At 39.8% G+C, this 25646-nt stretch overlaps 2 protein-coding genes across 2 annotated transcripts in view; both read left to right on the top strand.

The window, feature by feature from the left end:
* The window catches only part of MRPS6 (mitochondrial ribosomal protein S6), a 49624-nt gene that overhangs the window by 1919 nt on the left and 22059 nt on the right, over positions 1-25646 (top strand). The window lies entirely within an intron of this gene.
* On the top strand, positions 12637-15440 carry SLC5A3 (solute carrier family 5 member 3). The gene has a single exon (XM_013955255.2). It carries the CDS (start codon positions 12683-12685, stop codon positions 14822-14824), a length of 2142 nt encoding a protein of 713 aa, XP_013810709.2. The 5' UTR covers positions 12637-12682; the 3' UTR covers positions 14825-15440.

Below are 25646 nucleotides of genomic sequence, written 5' to 3'. Positions count from 1 at the left end.
CCAGATTTGGTGTTTTTTTGTATACAGATAAGTAGCTGCTGTTGCCGCCTTTCTTGTGAAATGAAAATACTTTAAAAACATTGGTATACTGATTACGCTGAGTGATTCTGCTGAATCCTGACAAATGGGTTGCTCTAAAGCCCTCCATAACAGTGCTTAATCTCAAGCATAATGCTTTCATTAGCCAAAATAGGGAGACCTGAATTTGAATCTAATAAAATGTTTTGAAATTATGCAGTTACTATATAACTCTTCCCTGTAGAAGATGGAGCATTATTATATCTAACAAAGTACCAAATAAATTATGCTGCTGCTTGATGCTCATGCTTTCTGATAAAGCTACCCCAGCTGGATGTTCACCAGGCTACCGTGTCAGTCCCTCCATACTACAACTGCATGCTCTAACGGCTACTTTACTCTGAGACTTGCTCAAGTGCTGGCTTTTCTCTTGGTCTCCTTGGCATGCTTCCTCACCTCTGACAGCCCCTTGCCTTGCAAAAAACCAAGCCCCTGCAGCCTGGCTTTCTTATGCTTTAGGGCTGTCACTAACTTCTGTGGGCTCCCTAGCAGCTTGAGCAAAAACCTTCTTAGAGCTATAATCTTGTAGTTTTTCACGGCTTTTTCTTTAGAGACTAGCATCATGATTATATGGGTTCCCTCCCCCCCCCGCCCCTAATAACTTTTAATACTTACTACAGCATTTTCATAGATCTAGGTAAAATAAACCCTCAATGCTGTGTTTGGTGTGTGTTTTTTTTTTTTTTTTTTTTTTTGCTTTAGTCTCTGTTGCTCCCTAGCACTAGTTCTGTTCGAGTTGGGGATCCCTCATTCTTCCCTTGCATGTGGCTTCTGTTTGCAGTTGTGGACTCTGCCTGTTGTGCTAGTCTTCTCCTTACCCAGATAGCCTCTATATGGTTACGGGACACTCTCTGTAGGAAAGCATGACCCATCTGTCTTACCTGATGCTCCTGTGCCCCTTTGATTCTCTGCAGATTTCCTCAAAGTCCCTTCAGCTTTCCTTTTGATGCATTAAAATGCAGTACCCAAAATCTTGGGGGTGGAGGGAGGTGAAAGGGGGAAAACCTCTGTTTTGAAACTTCATCCCCAGTTGTCCATGTATATTTTTCACAAAAGAGCATGACTTTATTCTGAAGTCAAAGCTGAACAACCATTCTCTCATGTTTTTGTGGGTATTGTATGATCAGGTATTTGATTATACTAAAAATATCAATTCAGCTTTGTAAATTGTCTATGGACAGAATCCTCAGTCAGCACAGACCCCAGTCAGTGGCTTGCAGGAAAAACCTAAACCCCCAAACTAACCAACCAACCAAAAATCTCCCCCAAAAAACACTTCTCTGCTTTTTTTGTGGTACCACTGTACTCTCTGAAGAGTAACTACAGTGAGAGAGTTGGATCATGTAACTTTTTGTGTGAATGCATGGAGGAAATGGTTTGGGAAAAGAAAGGTATGATGACAGTAATGTAAAATGTCTGTAACTTACAGTGAAAATAATAGATTTTGCCTGTGTGTGTGGCTTTCTTCAATGCACTACCAACAAATAATACGATGAGCTTGGAGAGTTTGATGGCAAACTTGTTAACTGTTACCAGTAACATACAGATGTGTGTAAAGACCCATTGCCTGCCCTCATTAGCCTAAGTCAAAGTCTACAGTTGTTGTGAAGGTAGATGCACAAACTGAAGACATAGTTGTTCATGCTCCAAGCTTTGCTATTCACAGCAGTAGGTGAATTGCTAATTATTTCTAACCTCTTCTCAGGATAGTTGGCTTTCAGCAGGGGAATTGTGGCAGAGCAGGACCTTAACTAGCCTTTCCTACTGAATCTGCAAGAGGTTTTGCTTGCTGGGGAAAGGAGAAATCTTTGAGGAAGCTTCCTCTTGCTTCCCTCCTAATGCTGCTGAAAGTCCCTGAAGAGCTGGGAAAGGAAGGGGGAGGGGAGGGGAAGGAAGAGCTGGAAATGGCTTCCTATTGCTCTGATGCTGTTTTGCAGACTGACCACAGGGCGGCAATACGAGACACTCTCCAAGGAAAATTGGCAGCCTGGGGCACATAGGACAGACAAGGTGTGGTATTACCATGTGTGTAGGTATTCCCATGCTGTTCTTGTTGCTGCTTGACTCTTGTGAGCTGGGACACCTGTCTTTGACAAAACAACTTTGTAACTGAGATGAATGGGCAGTTCAAAAATACTTTGTATGAGAGTTTTGCTAAAAAATGAGAAAGCATCCTGATATTTTGATATTGGTGTGCTCTTCTCTCCCCACTTCACCTGTAACAAAGGACAAATTCATAGTATGAACCATAGTGTAACACTTAATTATCTTGTTTCAGCAAATACCTGGACTAGGGAACCCCACCCCTGCCTTGGTAATACTACAGTGAATCTTGGTCTCAGTTTGGTTTACATGTTCACACAGTGTAACTTGTACTCAACATCTGTTTGTTTGCTTCCGAGCAGGCTGCCGTGTTTCAAAAATTCCCTACCTGCTGTGTAGATCACTCAGCTATTTTAGGAAAGCCAAAGCAATGGGCAGCAGTGTTGCTTGACATCTTGACTATTATACTTAATTGCTGTGTAGGCAGCTGCAGCAATTGGGCTTTTGATATCTTTGTTGGTAGGAAGAAGGGGGGGGGTGAATAAAGAGGGCAGTATGCAGACAGATACTGTTTTTTATTTTCATTCCTTTCTGGTTAACCTACCTATTCTACGTATCCTCCTCCCTTCCCCCCCAGCTTAATAGGTTGAAATTGGACAAAAATTTTCCTCTGTTTTCTTTGGCTTTTTCAGTAGGTTGAAACAGGCTCCTCTTCACCTTCTATCACAAAAGGGGAAGTAGTAGGAGTGGTACTTTTATATTGGGGGTGGTGGTGGTGGAAAGAAGGCCAAAGAATTGGAACTAAAAAATGAGATCAGAACACTATGAGATCCCTAGTAGACTTTCTTGTAGGAGTCAGCTTTTTGTTTTCTGACTTAAGCTTTTCAATGAGAATAATTGTATTTTGAAGCGTGTGATACAGATAGCATTTGGGAATAATACCTTCTTGGCTGAAGTTTGTCATCTTTTATCTTAAGATCTGAGAATAGCCTCTCTTCTAAATTTCTGCCAAGTGTGGGATATGTTCCTGGTTTGGGTATGGGGGAGGTAGAGGATTATTCTCTTCTACAAAAAAGGTCTAAACCTTTTTATAGCAAATAGTTGTTAGTTAAATGAGTTTGGCGGAGTTGACTGTCTTATTCTTGCTGTCAGCTTAGTACTCATTTTGTACAAAAGTCTCTTGGTTTAGACAGGCTTTTTTAGTATATTAAGCAATGTGCCTGATCGAATGTATGTAATGGGATGCGCTAGTTAACTCTGCAACTCTTGTTCCCTAAGCTTTAGAGCCTCAAGTCTGGGCACTGAGGGACTCTCGCAGAAGTGGGACTGTGGGCAGGTCCTTGCATCCATGCTGGATGACTGCAGTGGGATTTGGCTAGCAACTCTTCAGTGGGCAGAAATGCGACTTAACCTTTAAGATAAGACTTTTCCCCTTTGCCCCTCTTATCTCTTTAGCAATGTGCTATTCTCTGTTAGCTGTCTGTCTTTCCTCATGTCTACTGTGTGTTTGTATGCATACCAACACATCACGTGTATGATCAGGGAGATGCTTGTTTACTTCAGCATGAGAGTATATTCTATCATTTAACTTTTGAAATAGAAGGAAGGAGAACCTTTTGTATTGACCAAACTACTTCATTGCTCTCCACTGTTGTAAAATCTGTCAAGAGTCACTGACTGTAAGATGTCAACTTTATCACTTAGAATAATCCTTTAAGTTAACCTAAGTATGAATGCATGTGTATGCTTGCTTTCTTCTAATGCATAATACATACCAGATTTTGTAACTATGGAAGTTCTTGCTTGCTTACATATTCTTTCAGGAGTCGATTTCTCCAATTCCTTTGTTTCAGAGCTGTAATGCTGGCAACTTCCACTGAAAATCTACTTCTGTGGTTGTTGATGTTGAGTCACTTGCCTTGCTTTTTGTCAGACTCAGCCAGTGCAGGCTGCTAATTGTTTGAGCCACAGCTGCTCAGACCTCCTCCACTACAAGTCTGTGGCAATGTAAGAGCTGCTTATGTGGAAGCAGTTGTCCGATAACAGTTGCTTGTACCTGCCTCTGCAGTGCCTAGCTGTGGTGGTGGAGGATGCTCCCAGGCACCAGGTTGTTGTCTTCAAAGCTTCTTGCCCAGTGGAACCAACAGGAAGATCTCTGGTGTGTGACCATTCTGTAGAAGAGCCAGTAAGAAAGTGAAGGGTGGGGGAAGAAAATCAAATGGAAAGCAGAGAGGCAAAATATTGCAAGTTACGTAGAAAGGGGACAGAAAAGATGGGAAGTGAAAACAAAAAGCAAGGCAAGAATTGATGCAAGTTAAGGACCTGTACTGTGGGAAGACTAGTTAAAATACTGATACTGGAAATGAGGTGCTACAGAAACACAGCCCCCTTGATGGGGAAGAGGGAGAAAAATGAGCATGGGACAGCAGACGCTATAGGAGAAGGGTTGTGACCTCAAGAAATATGAATTTGGATAACTACATAAGACCTACTGTTTCTCAACATTGTTTTTAATCCTGGTTTGTCAACTTGCAAGCCAGTCTTTGTGCTTCAGCTGTCCAAACATCTCAGGAATAATAAATAAAAACAAAGGTACATAGAGAGCATAGATGGATGAGGACAATGTGTTCAGTGGAGTCAGCGTGTTTGAAACTAACAAAAATGCATCTTTGGTATCTTTTAGTGTAGTTAGCCGCAAAGTCTGTTTAGAGTAGTACTAGATGTTTTATAACCAAGGTAATAATTTTATTTAAGCCTCATTTGGTTTCTTAAAATCCTCAAGAAGCATCTGAAGTATTGAAAGAGCACCTAGCAGACTAAGAAGCTTGGAGGGCCTCAGACTTAAATTCTAGGATTATATATGTCCCTGAAACTTCTGTCTCACCAATCAGTAAAACCTGTGATGCATTACATTCTTGGAATGATTGTGGGCTGCCACAAAAGTGATGGGAACTTGGTCCTGAATAAACTTAATGAGTGTGAGTGTGTGTATGTGTGTTTTTTTTTCTTTTTTTCCCTCTTCTCTCCCTAGAAATTCTGGAAAGAATTTTCTCCTCTGTTATTCTTCCCAGTTATCTACTGCATGGGAGCTGACACTTCCACTGCTCCTTTGTTCATCCTCAAATAGCTTTTGAAGTCTGTAGTCTGCTAGCCAAAATCCTCTTCAAATGGGAACCAACACATACTCTTAGCCTGGCAAAGAAAAATGCCAGTCACGTCAGCTACTGGTAAATGGTGATAACCACCAACTAGGTCATAGGTTCCTATCTTGTAGCTAGCCTTTCTAAGGAATTGCACTTTCCTTTCCTTGTGGCTTCCTTCTGGTTAAGCTGAAACATAGATACTTCTGCTTGTTACTCCAATTTGACTTAAGTAGTTTAAGTGTCAGCTTTAACTATCAAAACTTGAGACTCTCTTGAAAGCTTGCTTGCTTTAATGCTATGCATGTTTCCAAAATCCATGTTTAAAGCATCAAAGAATTACATATGAGTTTGACTCTTACTGTTCTTCAGGGAAAAATAAGTACAGGGAAGTGTTCCTAGTGTAAAACTAGCTTCTAGCATTTACACTAGTAATGGAATGTTAAAGCATATATATATATGCTTTATGCTTCATTTATTTATTTTAAAGTAGCACCCCACCCCTAACACTCTAGAGATTGGAATAGTTGGTGAAACACCTGCCTCTAACTTACAGATTCAGGGCTTATCTGTGGCCATGCCAAAGCCTAGTGGATGCTGGAAAGCTCCTACAGAGCTTGTGGCATTTGGTCTCTGTAGAAGGAAGAACGAGTGTGTGAACTTCCTGATACCAGGAGGAGCCTCTGAAGGAGGCTGCCAGATTCCTCCTATAAGAGGTTACTCTTCACGTCCCCTAAGAACACAGTCCACTTTCGTAGAGATGTTACCATGTGTTCTGCTGATGGTAATAACATCTGTGCTCTGCACCCAGGAAACTTGGTTATGTGGTCCCAAATCCTCTAGGGAAATGAAGTATTGCATGTTTGTGCTTCCTTTACCTATTATCTTGCTGTTGCTCTTAGTCACTAAGCATTTCATTAAGCTAACTTATCTACAGGTAAATACTACTTGCCAGTGGCAGTGAAAATGTTTGTTCATCTGGGCTTTGGGGTCTCTGAGAAGGAATTTGAGTGTCCAGGCTCAGTGTTCATCTGCAGCTGCCAGTATAGAAGATGTCAGCTGACATCTTTCCAAACCTTTTGCCATCACCTGGAGGATACAGCCTCTTATCGCCCCCTCCCCCTTAAAATGCCTTGCTCACTTTTCCTGTATGCCCTACTGTGCTTTTTATTTAATTACTATAAACCATGTGACTTCTCTGTACCCCTGTCTCCTTCCTCTTTTACTTCCAGTTGCTGCATAGAAGTGAAAACTCTATCTGCAAGTTTGCAAAGATTGTCTATTTGCAAAGAAAAGCATGGTTTTCTTGCTGAGGGAGGAGTTGCTTATAGTGTTTCTGGACAGCTGAGCCTCTGGTCATCATCTGCTTGAGTTATGATGAAGACCAGTTTGCCAAAGGAGAGTGGCGCTGTTCCTCAGTGGTGCTGAGCAGTGGTACTTCCTGCTCTCTTTGAGAATTTGGGTGGCATTTGTCGCCTATGGAAACATAAGCCAATTCTGTGGCTTGGCAAGGGGAAAAGGAAGTATTTACCTACACATTTTCTTTAAGTTAGTAATCAGTTTAACTTACAAAGGAATAGTCCATCAGCTCAAATTTAAGACCTGATTAACAGACTAGAATATGCCTAGGTAGGTGTGAAGCACATGGGCTTTCTTTCTGGTATCTTTGAATTTTAACAAGTAATAAGGAACTTTTCTGCCTCCTTTCTTCTGCCCCTGTCTCCCTCCCCCTATACGTTCGAGGTTTTAGGAAGAACAGTGGAAGCAAATAATCTGCTACTCCTTACAGTGCTGGGGACTCACAGGGAAAGAAGCCAACCTAATGTGAAAGCCAGAGGCAGTGGCATGAAGTGGCTTGCTGAGGCACTGCTGGCAACGTAATCTTCAGAAAATGAGCTATCTTCTTCTTACTTTGTGATTCTTCAGCAGCTTCTGTTCAGAGTACTGCATGAGCACTACAATAAAACTGCATTTTCTTTCTTCTGCTGATTTTCTTAAATAAAAGGTGTAATGTGACCCCTGCCTTAGATGGGTGTATACATTTGGGATGAGAGGAAGAAATGTAAATGAAAACTAATTTGAAGCACTGCACTAACACTCAGTCAGCTTGCCCTTCTGCTTCACTTGGCCTTACGTTTCTCCAGTTACTGCTGCAGTAATATACCACAGTAACTTTACATTTCTAACAGACAAATGCAGTGCAGCTTTCTGTGGTTCTTTGTTTCTCCTGCTGAACTGTGTACTGTAAGGTTACTTATTTCTCTAGAGCCTTCTTGAGCAGTCCTTTAGAAAAAGAACTGAGAAGAATGTATTATGGAGCAAGCTGTTTATTCTGATGGTACTGTGAAATGAAGAACGGTACTGGAGAGATTCCTGAAACTCCAGACCAAAAAGTGCGTTACATGCTCATAAAAGCATTTGACTGGCTCACTAACTTGAACCTTGCAACGTGCATCAATAATTAGGCTTTTAGGGTAATGATGGTTTAGAGTGCCTCTGTTCTCCAAGGCTAGCGGAGGTGTTAAAGCAGCACCACTTCAGGGCAGCAGACCATGTGTGGATAACTGTGCTGTTCTGTGGCAAGCAGGTTAGTTAAGTTACTGCTGATTCAGGTAGCTCCTAAATGTGGTACTCTTCTGCTCCAGCCTGTCCAGACCTTGCTCATTTATTCTATGCTACAGCTGAACTTGTGCCTCTGAGCTTTCCTGCTTCTTGCTATATATACCTTGTTTGCCTTGGGTAAGAGTCCACCCTGGCCCATCTGCCCCAGTTCCTCACTTCCAGGAGCAAATCCTGAAGCTGTTGCTGGATGTTTAGGGTTCTGCTGAGCAGCCCGTGAGGGGAGGCCCCTGCTTTCACAAGGTCATGTACTACACAGGGATAAGTTGATATGTATCAGTTATTCTGTGAAGAATGTTTGTGCGTTCATGTTTTTGTATGGTAGCATGCTGCAGTCAGTGAAATGCAGCTTACTCTGTTTTTCTGAGAGGTAGGATACCTCAAATAACCTTGTGTTTACTGTGGAGCAGTAGGCAGGCAGGAGCTCACTTGTGTGTCCGTAGGAAGTAGCCTACAGTGTGAGCAGGCCAGACAACATACTTGTGGGGTTGAATGTTGTACAGGCCTGCTTGAAGTACTGGATCTTTATTGCTCTATTTTCTGGGAGAGAGAATGTTAATATCTTCCATATAGAAGATACTGAACCGGGCAATCTGACTCTGTTTCTTTCATGCGGGTGATTTGTTCAATAAGTAGTGCTATTAGTATGAGTTAACATACCCCTGTATGAAGAAGGTGGGAGTGGAGAGGAGAAATCTTGTTTCTAAGAAAGGACCTCAAAACTACTCAATAGCCTGTGAACAAAGTGAAGCATGTACTCAACTTGCTGGCAGTGAGTGCTACCATGTGTGATAGATGTGGCTGCCTGTATCATCGTATTAACCCTTGAAAGTATTGCTGATTGGGGCTGGTCTTCTACTGTTAATGAGCTATCGACATTTCTTTACAACTCTGAATGGTAAGAGAAAAGGGAAGTAAACTGGGAAACTTCCCATTTGCAAGAAAGAGGACTAGACTAAGTAGAATCCAAATTTTAAGCAGCATCCTAAGTGTTTTGGGGCTGGAGTAGTTTGATTCTGGCATATTTAAAGGTTCCTCTTATTAGAAAAGGACTGTGGAGAAAGTTTCCCTTTAAAACAATCATACAAATTCCTCCTAAAAATCCCACCCTAAATCTGCTTCACATTATCTAATCTCTCTTCAGGGAATTCCTTGAGACTTTTTTCTTAAAGGACAAGCTGTCTGTTGGAGAGACATATGCATTGTTTCACCAGAGTTGTAGCCTTCTATCTTCAGACAAGAGGGGAAAAATATTGTCTTGTGTCTTTGATATGATCCAGCCAGAAAACAGCTTTAGGGAAAAAATTCACAGTCCTTGGCAGCAGTGCTGTCTTTCTGTCTTTTTTTCTGTCAGTGCCACAATGTACACTGTTCTAATAACTTGAGATTAAACTCGCATGGGGCGTCTCAAAAGTCCTTCTTAAGACTTGAGGTCATAACTTGCTGAAAGTTCAGAGGGACGAGTCTCATTTTAGTAATGAAAAAAGTTCTAGGATTATTTTAGAATTAGGTCTAATAAGAAACTGGTACAAGAGGCCACTTCAGTACAGTAATTTAGTGACAGTGCAGCAAATTTATAGCGGCTACTGAAAACTCTCCACCTTCCTGCTTAAGCAAGCTGAAAATTTCAGATGTTGATTACAAAGGTGATGGTTCAGGACTCTATACAACTGCTTATTTAAATGGTTTGGCTGTACCTTCCAGTGGAAAATGCTCAAGTTCTTCATGTATTGTTTATTTTGTTTAAAATGAGCCCACAGTGGTTTGGCAAAGTGTCCTAATTGAGAAATGCACAATTTATTCATGGGCAGCTGCATCTTCTACTTACATGCTTTTCAGAGGGATTGAATGTGCTTGTAATATTCATACTACGCACTGGGTACCTCTTGTATCAAACAGACAGTGTGTCATAAAATACTGTTTTGATTTATGTAGGTTATTTTATAGTATAGTTTTGCAAGGTCATTGATTAACTTGGAGGGAAAAAGTTTGGAAGTGAACTTAAGTTCAAGTCTAGAATATTGCAGTAACAGAACAGGACAATAGAAAAGGGAGAATACAGATATTTTTACAATTTTTTAGCTTGCCCGTTATTCTAATTTTCTGTATAGTAGTTTTTTTCTTTTCCACTGTGTCTCGGTAAAATCTCTTCCTCCACTTCCCTTAAAATATTTATGTTTTTGGTATAAACATTAGAACGTAGTTGCATTTCAAATCTTAATGAAATGTAGTAAAAGAAGCAATACTATTGAAGTGTTATACAAAAGCAGTTACAACTAAGAAAAGTGCATTACTTGTAACTGATGGCGTCACACAATCTGAAGTGTTTATAATTTTGTGTTGGATTAAACTAAACCGTGGAGTAGACCATTTAACTTCTGCTGCCTTTTGTGGGTGGGGATAAATGTGAATTCTTTTATGGAAGAATTTAAAATACATCTGTGGTTTGAGGCTTATGAGCATGATAAATTTAGCACACTACTGTAATCAGTCCTTTTTGTGCCATGTCTCCATAGCCTGTCATTATTGGCTATAACTCCAGCAGAATGAATATCTATATTCTCATGTGGGTTTGTGGTGATGGTGGGGAACCCTTATTATCTTTTTCTGATTCTGAACTACTCTTGAAAAACAGCCAGCTTGTACAAATAACATGATTGTGCATTTCTCCTTACGGCTGAAGTTGTGGTTTGCTGTAAGCCTTTTTAAAAAATGTATCTGCCTTAATGAGAAACACACATTCTCACATTAGCACCTTTGCTACCTTGAGTAAGGCATGAAGTAAGGCAGGGAGTGTTTTTGTGTGCATTTTCAACCTTAGCTCCAGTTTATTATGGGCCATCTGAGAATCTGTAATATTTTTATTTACTTTTTTTTTTTTCTTTAAAACAAACTTCCTACGAGGATGTGAACAGGAAGACACCAAATACTAATGTAAGTTTTCTAGGTGGTTGTATTACTCATAGATGAATTAATAGGGAAATGTGCACTCCAGCACAGTGCTGGCATGCTTCCTCAAGTGGAATGGAAGGGGAGTGTCTAAAACTGATGCTGGTAGCACTTCTAGTAGACCTTATGGGCAGAACAAGGTTCCAGTGATTTTTGTGCTTACGTTACTTTTGCCAGCAGGTGGGGAAAGGGGAATGGCATCAAACCCTGCCCCTTACTCCTTTGTAATAATCTTGAATGCTAAAGATTAGCATTCTGATCTTTAGACTAAACTTGTTCTTTTCTTTGGACATTTCTTCCCTTGCTGTGCCTATTTGGTGTAGGAAGCAGAGGAATCTTGTGCCCAGCACTCTCTAAGCTCATGAAATGATTTTGGGTGGATGTAAATGAATGATATTTTCCAAGGCAGAAATAATGGGGATAGGAGCCATTGTGCAGCTCTTCAGTAGGCCTGCCATTCCCACCTGGTCTGCCGGTGAATCTTTTCATGATCCCCGTTCCTCCACTTTGCTCACTTCAGTCCTGCTTATTTAAATGAGCACTTATGTCTCCTGAAATGCTTTGGCAGAATTGGGAAGGTTTGGGGGTTCAGGAGAACAGCAGGGTCTGCTTTGCCTCAAAACCTTCTGACGTTCCTGTGATCCTCTTCATGCTTGGGTCTGAAGGGGTGATGCTGGGAATAGTGCTTCTCTGCATCCTAGCAACTGACTGCTGCCAAAATCCATATGGTTCTTCCTGCTGGTGCCCCTACAGTGCTCCTGAAGAATTGTGAAGCCAAGCAGGTGCAGATAGAAATACCCTAGAGCCAGATGTCAGGAATAACTTTGCTTTTTTCATTTGGCATGAATAGCTCTTTTTCTTTGCTCAGATTATGTGGAATATGTATGAAGAGCTTTCAGAGTAAAATGTAACCCTGTGATAATCTGTAACCCAGACAGATGCAAACTTGTCTATAACCTGCAGAATAATCTTGATTCTCCAGTTAGTCATAAGCTTGTGTTGTTTCTTGACATCATTATGACTTCATTTTGATTTTTTTAGTCATAGTAGCCAGCTGGTGTCTCAAGTGCATGCGTGTGACATCAGAATCTATCAAGATTTTTGGGGTGCAGTGCTTGAGCAAACCAGGAAATGACTAGCCAGGTTAACATTCCTTAGTGATTTTTTCCTATAGTTGCTTGAATGAGGAAGGCCTTTTTAGTGGCTTGAGAAATAGACTTGAATCCTGCGAGAGCCAAAAGTAAAGAATACTAAAATGTGTTTCTGTTTCTTGCCTTGTTCTGGGGAATTTGGGTCACTTACGCTCTAGAATTGCTGCGTCCCTTAAGATACTTGTATACGACATTAAAGTTGACTTATAAAAGACATTACTTCTTAGCTTTATGAATATTTAATTATGTATATTATGGATTGCATAAATATAGCAGGAAATATAAGGGGAAAAGTCTGTGGTGTTCAGTCATTGTTTTACTAGACTTCAAATTTTTTCTCATTACTTCATGAAATTCTTCTCTAATTGAATCTTTGTCTTTTGTCTTTGCTGCCTTGCAGGGTTGGTACAGTAGGCCTCACTAAACTTAGCTGCAACTAAGAATTTCTCCTACATCAACTGAGTTAAGGCTGATGCTCTTGTGGAATGTGGATTAAAAGTGCGTGCTAAGTTCCAAATTTCCATTTGAGAAGCGGAGAAAGTAAATGTACCACAACCACCAGCATCAGGACAGCAAACCAAGGGACAAAGAATTTGATCCGCAGTGTTGATAAATGTTAACTGGTTCACGTGTTGCTTAAAAGACATTTGCTGGGGGGCGAGAACTGGACGTCAGCTGTGCGAAGTCATTTTGTTTACAAAAATGAGGGCTTCTTTGGAAACAGCAGACATTGCCATTGTGGCACTGTACTTCGTGCTGGTAATGTGCATAGGTTTTTTTGCCATGTGGAAATACAATCGAAGCACCGTAAGTGGCTACTTCTTGGCAGGGCGTTCTATGACCTGCGTAGCTATTGGTGCATCTTTATTTGTGAGCAATATTGGAAGTGAACATTTCATTGGGCTCGCAGGATCTGGAGCGGCAAGTGGATTTGCAGTAGGTGCATGGGAATTCAACGCCTTAATGCTTTTGCAGCTTTTAGGATGGGTCTTCGTCCCTGTCTACATCCGGTCAGGAGTATACACCATGCCTGAATACTTGTCCAAGCGTTTTGGAGGGCATAGAATTCAAATATATTTTGCAGCATTGTCTCTAATTCTTTATATCTTCACCAAACTTTCAGTTGACTTGTATTCAGGGGCGCTTTTTATTCAAGAATCGCTAGGTTGGAACCTCTATTTGTCAGTTATCCTCCTTATTGGAATGACTGCACTGTTGACTGTGACTGGAGGTCTTGTGGCTGTCATCTACACAGACACGCTTCAAGCTCTGCTTATGATTATTGGTGCCCTCACACTTATGATCATAAGTATTACGGAGGTTGGTGGGTTTGAAGAAGTTAAAAAAAGGTACATGTTAGCATCACCAAATATTACGTCTATCTTGTTAACCTACAACATTTCCAATACCAATTCCTGCAATGTCGACCCAAAGCCTGATGCTCTTAAAATGTTGCGTGAGCCAACAGATGAAGATATTCCCTGGCCTGGATTTCTGTTGGGACAGACTCCAGCTTCTGTCTGGTACTGGTGTGCTGATCAAGTCATAGTGCAGAGAGTTTTAGCAGCAAAAAACATTGCTCATGCCAAAGGATCCACTCTGATGGCAGGCTTCTTAAAGTTACTGCCAATGTTTATTATAGTTGTCCCAGGCATGATTTCACGAATACTGTTTGCAGATGATATCGCCTGTATTAATCCAGAACACTGTTTTCAAGTCTGCGGAAGCAGAGCTGGATGCTCTAACATTGCCTACCCACGTTTGGTGATGAAACTTGTGCCAGTTGGTCTGCGGGGACTTATGATGGCCGTGATGATTGCTGCACTGATGAGTGACTTGGACTCTATATTCAACAGTGCCAGCACCATATTTACGCTTGATGTCTACAAGCTCATTCGGAAGAGCGCGACGTCTAGAGAACTGATGATTGTAGGAAGAGTCTTTGTGGCTTTCATGGTAGTTATAAGCATTGCCTGGGTTCCCATAATAGTAGAAATGCAAGGAGGTCAGATGTACCTTTATATTCAAGAGGTGGCAGACTATTTGACTCCACCAGTGGCTGCTCTGTTTCTTATGGGTATCTTTTGGAAGCGTTGCAATGAACAGGGGGCGTTCTATGGTGGAATGGCTGGGTTCGCTCTTGGAGCGATACGGTTGGTACTGGCATTTATCTATCGTGCTCCGGAGTGTAACCAGCCGGATACTAGGCCCAGCTTTATCAAAAATATCCATTACATGTATGTTGCTACCGCTCTGTTCTGGATCACTGGAATTGTGACCGTTATAGTAAGCCTCCTTACACCGCCGCCTACAAAGGAGCAGGTTCGAACGACCACTTTTTGGGCTGTGAAAAACAGAAATGTAAAAGAGAATACTGCAAAGGGGGAGCTGTACAAAATACAAGAAAAGAGCATCTTAAAATGCAATGAAAATGCTAATCATATCATTCCAAATGGCAAATCTGAAGAAAATCTTAAAAATATTAAGCCTGAGGATATCAATCTTCTGGTAACTTGCAGAGATGACAGCAACCCGGTGATTTCTGTAAGTCACTCTGAAGTCGAGACACCAGTTGATTGTTATTCGAATGGACAAGCGGCTTTGATGGGTGAGAAAAAGCACGAGGAAGAAACTGATGATAGAGAGAGACATTTGAAATTCATAGACTGGTTCTGTGGCTTTAAAAGTAAAAACATGAACAAGAGAGCTATTCGGGAGATCGAGGAAGAGACTGTTTGTTTACAAATGCTGGAAGAGACTCCAAAAGTTAAACTATTACTGAATACTGGACTGGTCTGTGTCTGTTCGCTTGGAATATTCATGTTTGTCTATTTCTCTTTGTGAGTGAATAGTGAACTTTTAAGGGTATGGCTAAACATACAGAAGTTGATACAGGTCTCTGGAGTTTTTTGTTTTTTCTTTTCCAAATAACATAACCGCAACCCAGGCATTGTTTACGCTATAATTGTCAAATCAATTTTAGCCAATTTAGAGACCATTTGAGACATGTGCTATCTCTGCTGAAGGCAGAATGTATTGTGTGGTGTCTCTTTTTCTTTTTTCCCTTTAGGGTTCTTCTCCCCCGCCATTTGCAGTAGCAACCTTTTCTTTTTCCATGTATACATATATAAATATACCAAAGGCAGGCAGGTGGCTGTGTTTGAGGTCAGTCAGTTATAAAGCTCAGTCAGCATTAAGGTGAAGATAACAAGTAAGCATTTACGTAAGTGTAAAATCTAAATGACTAAAGCTGTGTTGGAAGACTTTAAATGTAAGACTGTGATGCACATCATTGTACAGGTGTTATTTGTTACATAGCTGTATTACCTTGGCCAACTTAATATTTACTAATTTTGCTCACTGCTTCCTAGTTTTTTTTTGTTTCTCAGTTCTTCTCTTATGGTAACAACAGGATGATATTTTGTTTCGTCATGTAGTATTTAGAACATGATATCTGTTAGTAGCTTTTTGTCATTTTTCTCTGTAAGGAAATGTATGTCTAACTTTTGATTTTATCCACTGTCAATGCCATTATAGAAAAAATGCTGTATTTAAGAAAAAAAAAGGAAGAAGAAAAACCTGGAGAGGACAAACGGGCAGTTGAGGAGAGGGGAAAAGGAGTACTCTCTTTACTAAGGTTTTGTAGTAAATACAAATACAAGAATATATATTCAACACCTTCTTCAGTCCCCAAACCTTTAGCTTTGTTTTGTCATTTATATGATTAGAGTTAGCTTCTTATTAGGCAAAAAGTTGCACATAGGTTCTACCACATGGAAAAAGAGATGTGTGAGACCAGCCTTTGCATATCTTTGATTTGGTAAACACACAGAAAAATAACTTTTCCCCTCTGCTATGAGTAGCTAAAATGAAGTGCTCTGCAACCCTATCACTGCTGCGAACTGAGTCTGCGTGAGGGTAGGAAAAGTGGGAAGACAAAAGGAGCAGGAAGGGGGGAAAGAGGTGGAAGTGGTCCTTATTTACCAGAGTTCTTTTATCTAATGTCTTCTCCTTTTTCCCCTCTTGCCCCATCAAACCTTTTTTTAGGAATGACTAGCAAGGGATTTCATGTCAGGAGATAGAAAGTGAACGCAGTAGTAATCTGCATTGCTGCTGATTGAGGTTTACTCTTCTGATTCATTGAGAAAAACGAAACTTTTCCCAGGCGAGCACAGAAAATTAGAGATCCTGAGGTACTAAGGTTCTTTTCTCCCAAAGGATGGATACCCAAGACCGTTTCTAATTCTACAGGACTTCTATGTGCAGATAGCTGATGGAATTCGGCAGACTGAAAGGTTGCAGAACTAGGTCCTAAATCTTCTCTTCAAACTTCTCTTCCGCTTCCCCCTTTATAAAATAAAGGAGTGTGTCACCATCCTGCATACTCTCACCCTTAGCAGGACTGAGCAGCACTTTGAGCTCAATAGCCCTGACTTACTCACGCTTCTGTCTGGCTACATGTGTTTTTATAAACTAAACAAAGTCAGGACCTGTTCTCTGGCCTTGAGGCCAGCTGACACAGTCTGGCTGCACTATTAAACTCTCTTAGCCTCCAAAACAGAGTGGTCATAGCCAGACTGCCTTTGGGAAGGATCCCTGCCATTGTCTTAACTCCTGGGCTTGTCTGGGAATTGTTTGGGAAAGTGCTAACTGGAGAGACCAAAACTGTCCGAGGGCCCATGCTGACAGTTTATTAGCATAAAAGGTAGTGTCCCAGAATTTTTCCCTAGCACTAATTTACTAATGTATACAAGACCCAAACCCTAGTGGGTGAATTAGTTCTGTGGAGATTAAATTTGGGTAAATCCTGCTGTTGACTGCTGGAGAAATTTTGTTTTCCAGTAGAGTGGTCTTATAAGCTATAGGCTGTCTAAATAGCTTTTGGTAGTGTGATATGTAATACATATTATCAGATAAACTGGTTAATTTCCAGGTTTGTGGGTTTTTTTAAGCAATTTGAGTCCTGTTAGTTCTGAGATTTTAAAGAGGACAAGATATCCCACCTTTCTCTGCTGTATTTAGTTGTTGCCACTGAAAAATAGAATACTGTAGCTGGAAATACGGTGATAAGTGTAGGAGCTGTATTGAAATACATGTGGAAGAGGAGAGAAGAGTCACCATACCTGAATCTTGCTGTTAATATCAGTGTGAAAAGACACATTTTCTTACAGTTGGTGTGACTGGCTTCATTCAGAAAAATATTTTTGAATCCTTTCTAAAGATCAAATTCTAGTCTGTGAAATATAATGTTAATGGAAACTCAAGTCCACTCATCAGTGGGGTGAGGTAGGGAAGGATGATACTATACTGTAAGTAGAAAGAGATATAAAACAGTTAAGTTTCTGTGCAGGATGAAATAACCCAGGGCAAAACATGCCTGATCCCTGTGGGATGAGGAATAACAGTTTGCAGAGAGTAAGGATAAGTCTCAGATCAACAGTATTTTCTTAAAAGGCTGTGATCTGACTAATATGCCTAATTTGGCACAGGGAAAGAGAGACTTGTGTACCAGGCACTGTCCCTTACTAACTTGGCATGTCTTTTTATCAGCTGCTGGTACTTGAGTGTTTCCAGACCAGTCCTCTTTGCTGTAATATTAATGAATGCATTACCATCTAACCTGTGAAGTCAGGTTAGCTCAGGGACCCTTTTGCTTGGCTGCTCTTGCTTCATCCTTGCTTGCTTTTTTTTCCAGGGTGCCTTATGTGGTTATGAAGCTGAAGGCATGGCTTTATTGCCACCTGAACAGTGGTTTGCTTATAATGTCTCTTTCTCAGGTTGTTTTTCCTCTTCTCTCCCTCCAAGTCATTTACTATTTAAACAGAACCCTTTTTAAATGCAATAGTTAATATACAGGATGTGTGTATCCTGTTCAGTATAATTGCAATCAGGTCCATGATGAAATTAATCTTTTGGCCGTTCTATGGAGCCATAATCCTTTGAAAACGTGCAGTGTAACCTTTGACTCTTGAATCTGAGATACTCCAGATTCCAGTTAATGTATTCTAACTTTTGCTAAACTAACAAGTTGCCATATTAATCATAGTAGTAACTGGCAGTCAGTCAGAATCTTAATAAAGTAATACTTTACATCCCCCCATCTTTAGAACTGTTATTGTGAAGAAGCTTTTAAGCAAATTATTTCTCCAGTGGTTTTTCTCTTCAGTCACTTAAAAATGCATTTCTATGCTACCCTTTGCCTGATGTTGGCCTCTTCAGTCGTACTCTGTTTCCGTGTCTTAGAGATCATAGAACTTGCTAATATTCTTCGCTGCAAATAATTGCTTAACAAAAGCCCTATATCAGAAAAAAATTAATGCATCGTACAAACTGTCTGTTGGTTAGCAAGTACGTTACCCTGTGTTATGGACTACAGTGTAAGAAGTTACTTCAGGGTTTTTTTATAGCGTAAACATGCCTTTGCTAATCTTCTGACCATGATCTGCTCAGAAGAGATATGAACCCAGGTTAATATGTTTTGGTTTAAACGCCAACTTTTTGGTTTTGTAAAACTACAAATTATCTCCCATAGTGGACAGTCAGTTCAATGACATCTAATGACTGACTTCCTCCTAGGTGGGACAAGCTAGTCATACAGGGATAGACCCAGAAGGATACTTGCTTCTATCTCTGTTCTGATTGGTTTATTTATTGCCTTGAACTTAGAATGACAGTCTTGAAAAGCTTATTTTGGAGTGACACCTTTTTTTGTTGTTGTTCCCCTTAACTTATTTTTCTGTTAAGGTATTTGAATTTTCTCCCGGAAATTTGTTAGGAGCCTTTTACTATTAAAAAAAAAAAAAAAAGCAAAAGAAAAGAAAAAGGAAAAAGGCTTCTTGAAAGCTTAATAGTGTGTTCTGGGAGACTACTCTTATTTAATTTTTTTAAAGGAATGATTTGATGCTTTTCTCTGCCAAAGCTGTTATTTTTTTCTTTTAGCTTTTACTAATACCTAAAAGGAAATGGTGAGAGTTTGTAAGAAATCGAAATGGCCTTCAGTATACCCCTGTGTATTTTTTACTTCTCCAGTTCTGTGTTCCCCTTTTTGCCCTATTCCCAGAAAGGCCAGCATGAGACTTCTGATGCAAGTCATGTAAGTACTGTAACTGAGTAGTGTAAAGGATTTCCCACAAGGTTACAGTGGTGCGGGCAGAGCCATCAAAGGATCTCTGCATGAACACTTAAAGCAGAAGATGCTTACAACTTTAAAACGTACAGCTTTATTTTTTTTATATATATATTTTTTTAAATCCTAAGATAAAGGAGGTGTTGGGAGTTGCTCCCTTTCAGAGAACAGGATACATGGAAGAAGTTGGAGTCCCTAAACTCTTAACTTTTTTGAGGAAATCTTTGGATTTAGCATGTATAGAGAAGCAAAAATATTCATCTGTTGATTTGGTATTCTGTATGTTCTGTGCCCTTAAATGTAATTGTTTTGAAAATAAAACTAACCTTGTTATGTGATGTTTAAAAGCAAACTTGTGTGCAATGTTTTAAATTTTTTTTAAAGAAAATGTTTGTATATAATTAAATGGTTTAATGTGCTTTAATTGGCCTAAGGTAAAGAGTAGTCCTAGAATGTAAACATATATAATTAGGATTTCTGATTTCACTGTGAGATCTCTGAACTCTCTTGTTTTGCAAAGTGGTTTGTTTTGTTTACAAAACACTTTCTATTATTTCTTTTATGGTGTTGGTTTAAAGGCATTTGCTTCACTTCTGTTCTAATATTGAATTCATGGTATAGTGACATCTGGTGACACTTAGCATTATCAGTTTCACTGTGTAAAGTCGGACACTTTGAGCAAAAATGGTAATGATATGACAATTCTCTGTGTCTATGAATACACGTTTTTAAATGAGGTGGTTATAAAAATAGTTGCTGTGCAAAATGTTAGTAGTCTTCTTCAAGAAGAAAGCAAATTTTCTAATATCACTAGAGCAGTCTCTTCATTCATCTTATTTTTAAAGCACAGTGTCAAAGTGATGCTGCTTTACCTTGTATCTCTGATGTTTTTTAGATATCTGTGAAGTATTTTTGTTTTTTGTCGCTGTTGTATTTTTTCTGCAGATTTTATATAAAATACCAGTTAATGAACTGCCTTTTTTTTTTTTAACTATTCAACTAAAATACATTTCAGACCAAAACCAAATGATATCATATAGCATTTGAAAACTGCCTTTTCCTTTGTCCCTTCTTTTTTTGAAATAAGCCAAATGGGCATGTAGATAAGATCACTATAACCGGGTCCAGGTCTCTCTTGGTCAAGTGTTATTTGAAGGTCTGTTAAGATCTTATAAGACAATATACAGAAAAAAATATTGTAGTAGGAATATAGATTTAGAAGTGATAATGAGATTAATACAGCTTAATTATACTTATAAGTTGCTACTGTCCATAATGACAAGCTTTTTGTCATAGAAACAGTGTATGATAAATTAATTTTGGTCTAGTGTATAGAATTATCATATTGCTATAAATCTTTGAAGTAAATCTGATGCAAAATTTTCATAGTTAGCATTGCTGGCCCTGTGTATACTGTTCTTTGTATACTGTATGCATATTATTTTGCCTACTGCATTAGTCTTCAGACTAAAACTCTTATTAGAGAGTATTTGGATACTTCAGACGTGTTTCTTGCAGTTTACATTCCTTTACCATGGCATTTTGTCCTGTCTAAAAGTATTGTATGGAAATGTTTAAAACTTCTGTACAAAGTTTCAATAAAAATAGAGAAAAAAAAAAACAGAACAGATACTTGTGAAGCTATTTTGGAGAACCTGTACATAATTATGTCATATGTTCTTATTTGTAATAAGCCTTGCATCCCTATGTATAAAATACCTCCTATTCTGCACCCGTCATTAAAAGGCAGACCTCTTGAAGCAGAGCATGATGGCGATTTTGACGGCATTTAGTTAGAGAAGTAAGAAACCCAGATTCTTTAAAACTGCAAGAAGATCCTAAGGATTCAAAATATGGTTGTAGAGTCTGGCTGCAAAACTGAAGGCCAAGTCACATTGGGGGCGGGGGGAAGCAGAATAGCAGCTTATATGCAAAACCCAATACGGTTGAGCTGTCATTTAGCAGTACAGCCTTGCTTGGTAGAGCCCATAATTGTGATGTGATATGGATATATATATGTGTGTGTGTGTATATAGTATATGTATATGTGTGTGTGTACATATTTTATATATATGTATATGTATATTTTTAAATGCCCCTGTTCAGCTGCTGCTTAACCAGTTCTTGAATGGGCCAGGCACCTTCTTAATTGGTTCTGTAGTCTTAAATGCCTACAGTCATGCTTTGGTGTGCCTCTGGGACTGCCTTAGTCCATATGTTATAGTGTCTTTCATCTGTTTGTTTCTGACTGGGATCCAGAAATCCATCTCAGAGCCCGAGTCCTCCGAGGAGCCCACACAAATAGTCATGCTCTGCGAATGCTGAGCATGATGCTGACTTAGCCCTCGTGGGAAGTAGTTAGAGCTTGTAGTCACTGTTGAGATACTTGCCTTTGCGGTGGCAGGGGGAGGGGATACCTGCTCATGATTTTTACTTGAAAAAGATTAAAATATCAACACATTCTGGATGCAGAGACCAAACATGAGTCTTCCACATCCTTCTCCACCTCATACCTGTCCCCCGTAAGGAAGTATTTGAACTAATAGCCATGGAAACTCAATGTGAATCGTGACTTCCTTGTTGTCAGGTGACACTACTTCAGCAAGGAGGGGGGCAAGCCTGGTGATGAATCACCTATGGGTTGGTGATGAAGATGCTCTCCTAGAGATGGGAAGTATGTTCCCATAAGTTATGGGGAGGACACTAAACCCAGATTTTCAGCTAGAGGGAAAATGTTACATTCATCAAAATTATTCTTGATATTCTCTTCTGCTGCTGTGTTTTTAGAGAAAAGTGGGAGCTTTGCCGCTTGCTTGTTGAATGAATGGGCACAAAACACCATTGGAGGGAAAGTTTTGGACTTGGGATGACAAATGGGCAGAGCTTCCTGCCTGCAGATTTGGTTTGGATTTCTGATTTCCAGTTTTCCTTTATGCAGTGTTTTTATTAGTTAGCTGTTAGTTAATTGCTTAGCTAACTAGTGTATTAAGTGATTCTCTATTCAGTGAGAACTTTCCTTTTCTCTGATTTTTAAAAGAGGTTTGAGAAGCCTCTTTGTCCCTGTGTAGGGGGCCTTGCTGGTTCCATTCTTATTAGCTAACAAACACTCCATCAATCCCTAACTTAAAAATGCTTGAGACTTTACCATTTCTGTCTTTGGGTATGGAGTCTTGGCCCCGATAAGGTTGTGGGCAGGTTCAATAAACGCTACAACAGCATTTAGTTTGAGGGTTCACTGGAAAAACTCTAGGAGGTGGTGGTAATACGTACTCTTTGCCTACTGGCTCCAAAGTGAATTCTCCCTCCTTGGATGTGGTTGTCCTAGTTTGCACTAGGCATGTTCCTGTGCCAGGAAAGTGAACAAGCCAGGAAGTTTTGGTTTTGTGCTTTTTTCCTGCCTGTCTAGCAAGCACATTTAATCAGGTTGTGCTTAGTGACTTGCCTTTCTGATGATTTTTTGCGGGTTTCATGGACTGATAGGAGTAAGATGACAGTTTGACCTTATGGCTGTGATGCTTATAACCCTTAAATTAGTCAGCCAATTAGTTTAATATTTATCTAGACTGCGAAACTAGTTTTCTAAGTTAGCTTTGAATATCCCTGTGTATATGCTGTAGTGTACAGGAGAATCTGACTGAGAAATTGCCAAGGTTCAGTTTTGCTGGTGCACACCAGTGGGTCAAAGCAGTGTGACTTCCACGCTAAATGCTGTTTTGGTTCAGAGCCAAAGATAGTTAATTTCCTCCAAAAGCAGGAGGTTTTAAAAATTATGGCCATGGTCCCCACACACTCTTTGGAAAGTTGGTTATTTATCACATTCAGCTTTGTCCTAGTCCTGACTCTTTTATTCTTATACAACAGTAAGGATGAGCTTGATGCTATAACAGCTAAGTATTAGGAACCAGATCTCTAGTTCTAGTCCTTAAACGAAGATTTCTCTTACAGAGGGGGAGTTGTTAGTGACCTAGACTAGTCCAGATGGTGCTTATGGTACACTCTTGGTCTTGAGTGTTTGGGCTGTATTCCAAGAAAGTCCCAACACTTGATTGCTGCAATGAATGCTTTGGACAGTTGCACATAATTCCTCAAAGAGCTAAGAGCTCTAAGGCTGGAAGAGTCTGACCCAGAGGATTTAAAATTTAACTGTCTTTGGCCTTTGCAGCTTGTGACTCTGAACCAAACTAGTGTTGTAGTGTTTGTCTTCTGGAAGCTGCACAGTGCCAGTTGCCTTGCTGCTGTGCAGATTTCCCTCAATTACGGAAGTGTGAAAGCTGATTTGAAAAATACCTAGTATGCTGAATGCATCCAGAGCAGTAACACCAAAAGAATCTCTGCCAGTTTTGAGCTGCCGCATGTGTGCCTTGTTAGAGACAGACAGCGAGTTATTCCCTGCGGGGAAAAGTGCTGGACTCAGTATTGTGCATCCAGGGGAGACGGGGAGGCAGCAGAAACACTGCTTGGATTGTAAACTCTTGTAAGGTTTTGTGCCATTTGCAACACAGTGAAGCCCTTTTCCTTGCTGATGATACCACTGACTTTGTCCCTGAAGCATTCAGGAAGTGAAGCAGTGGCAGCAACAGCGTGGCAGTGGTTTGATTCCTGGCCACTCCCTGACTTGAACAGATGCTGGTAAATAGAGGCCATAGGCAGCTGAGGGAATGACTAACTCTGCATTCAGGCATCCTTTTCCTTTCAAACAGCTGGGGCAAGGGGATGCTTTTGGCTTCAACTTACCTCTGAGTAGCAGCCATCAGTTTTGGACCCCTTCTGTCCATGTCTGAGTCTTCCAAGCTGATGTTAAATACGTGGGTGAATACAAAAAAGAAACAGATGAGAGAAAATACTAGGGGAGCAAGGGATGGACACATATGCACTCTGGAAAATAAGGCTGAGTAAGAGGAGAGATACTGAGAGAAAGAGCTCATCTGAGGGTAGGTCTTATCCAGAATTAAAATTCTTATTTTAAATTAGTCTCATTTTGAGAAACTTGATTGTAGATGACATTCTTGAGAGAGGCTTCCAGACTTAAGTTCCAACATAAACTTAATTCTGCTGCTGGATAGAGTGAATGGTTGATTGTGTTATTTTTCTTTAGCAGCCTATTTTCATAGGATTTATTTTATATTAAATCTCTTAATAAAATGTAAAATTATACCAAAGGACTTCTTATCCAGAGGAGTCATAACCAGCTTTCTCAAGAGGGCTTTTGTAGTAATCTTTTGTCTTGTAGGATGGGGAAGAGGAAAGAGAAAAATTTCTGCTCTGTGGTGTTTAAAATCCTGAATACATCTAAAATATTGTCATACGTAGGATTTTTTTTTTAACTTGCCTAAGAATGACTTGATACAGGTTTTGATTAGACAGTTAAGTCAGGCTTTACATCTTGCTCATCTCAGGATCTTTTGAAGGTGGAGCTGTGAGGCTGGGCACTTGCAGACTGAAAGCTTGAGGAATCAAAGGGAAAGTCCATGAAGTCAGAAAGGGTTTCAGGGTTTCTTAAAACCTGCTGCTGATTGCTTTGGAGAGAAGAATTGATGACCTAAATTGGCAAACTGTACAACTGTTTATCCATTCTTAAGGTACTCAGGAAGAAGCTTACCAGTGAGGTAATAACTGAGATGGTGAAAGAAGCTTTGGCTTCTTGACTGTGGTTCCAGCTCCTGTATCACAAGAATGGAGAATCCTTTCCTCTCGTTTTCCTTTTTCTGTTCCTGCCTTTATCTTTTTGGTGTATTCATTGGATGATCTTCTACTTTTTCATCTTAAACCTGACAATGGGAATTGCATGCGAGTGTGTGTGTGCATTTCAAACATCTGGGACAAAAAGGCATTTGAAAATAACTTCCCCCTCATGCTTTTTTTTTCTTTCCATTTTAGACTATTTAAGCTTTTTAAAAAAACACATAAACTTGGTGAAGTGTATTCTGTATCTAAAAGTCATAAGAAGAGCAAAACTTACTTGTAGTTTCTGGTAAGTTTGGTCTTGGAAAGTTTCTGGTAAGTACTTCAGCTGACCAGGAATGTTACGTTGAAGTCCATATCGTAACGCATTGTAATTGAGAAGAGGAAGATTAATTTCTAAATGGAATACTGTATTAAAGAAGGTGCTTAACTGGTTCTGAAGTTATGGTCAATTGTTAAATTAACTGTTTCTAATAATAAACCTTTGAAATGGCCCTGAATCACAGAGATTTGGTTATAGTTGGCAAAGCTGTTTAACTCTGATTTATAACTAGACAGACACCTTCTAAAATTCTTTTTAGAATTTATAAAGGTTGATGCTCTCTAACATGAATTAAATTTAGCTCAGTTCAGTGTTGAGACTAATGTGCTAATTTAACCTGACTTGGTACTTATTCGGTACTTAAGCTTGCACTGCTTTGTTTTTGGTTCAGTGTCTTAGCTTTGACAATTTCCTATGATTTTAAATGTTGAGTTAAAAAAAAAAGATATTTTATGGAATTTAGATTCTTTGAAGAAAAAATTTGGATCTTGGGACAGTGAAAATAATAGCAGCACTTTGGCTTTAAAAGTTGCTGC

The sequence above is a fragment of the Apteryx mantelli genome, chromosome 1 (assembly GCF_036417845.1).
Source record: "Apteryx mantelli isolate bAptMan1 chromosome 1, bAptMan1.hap1, whole genome shotgun sequence".
In the NCBI taxonomy this organism is placed as follows: Eukaryota; Metazoa; Chordata; class Aves; order Apterygiformes; family Apterygidae; genus Apteryx; species Apteryx mantelli.
The sequence above is the reverse complement of the archived record's forward strand: the minus strand, read 5'-3'. Positions and strand labels throughout refer to the sequence as shown.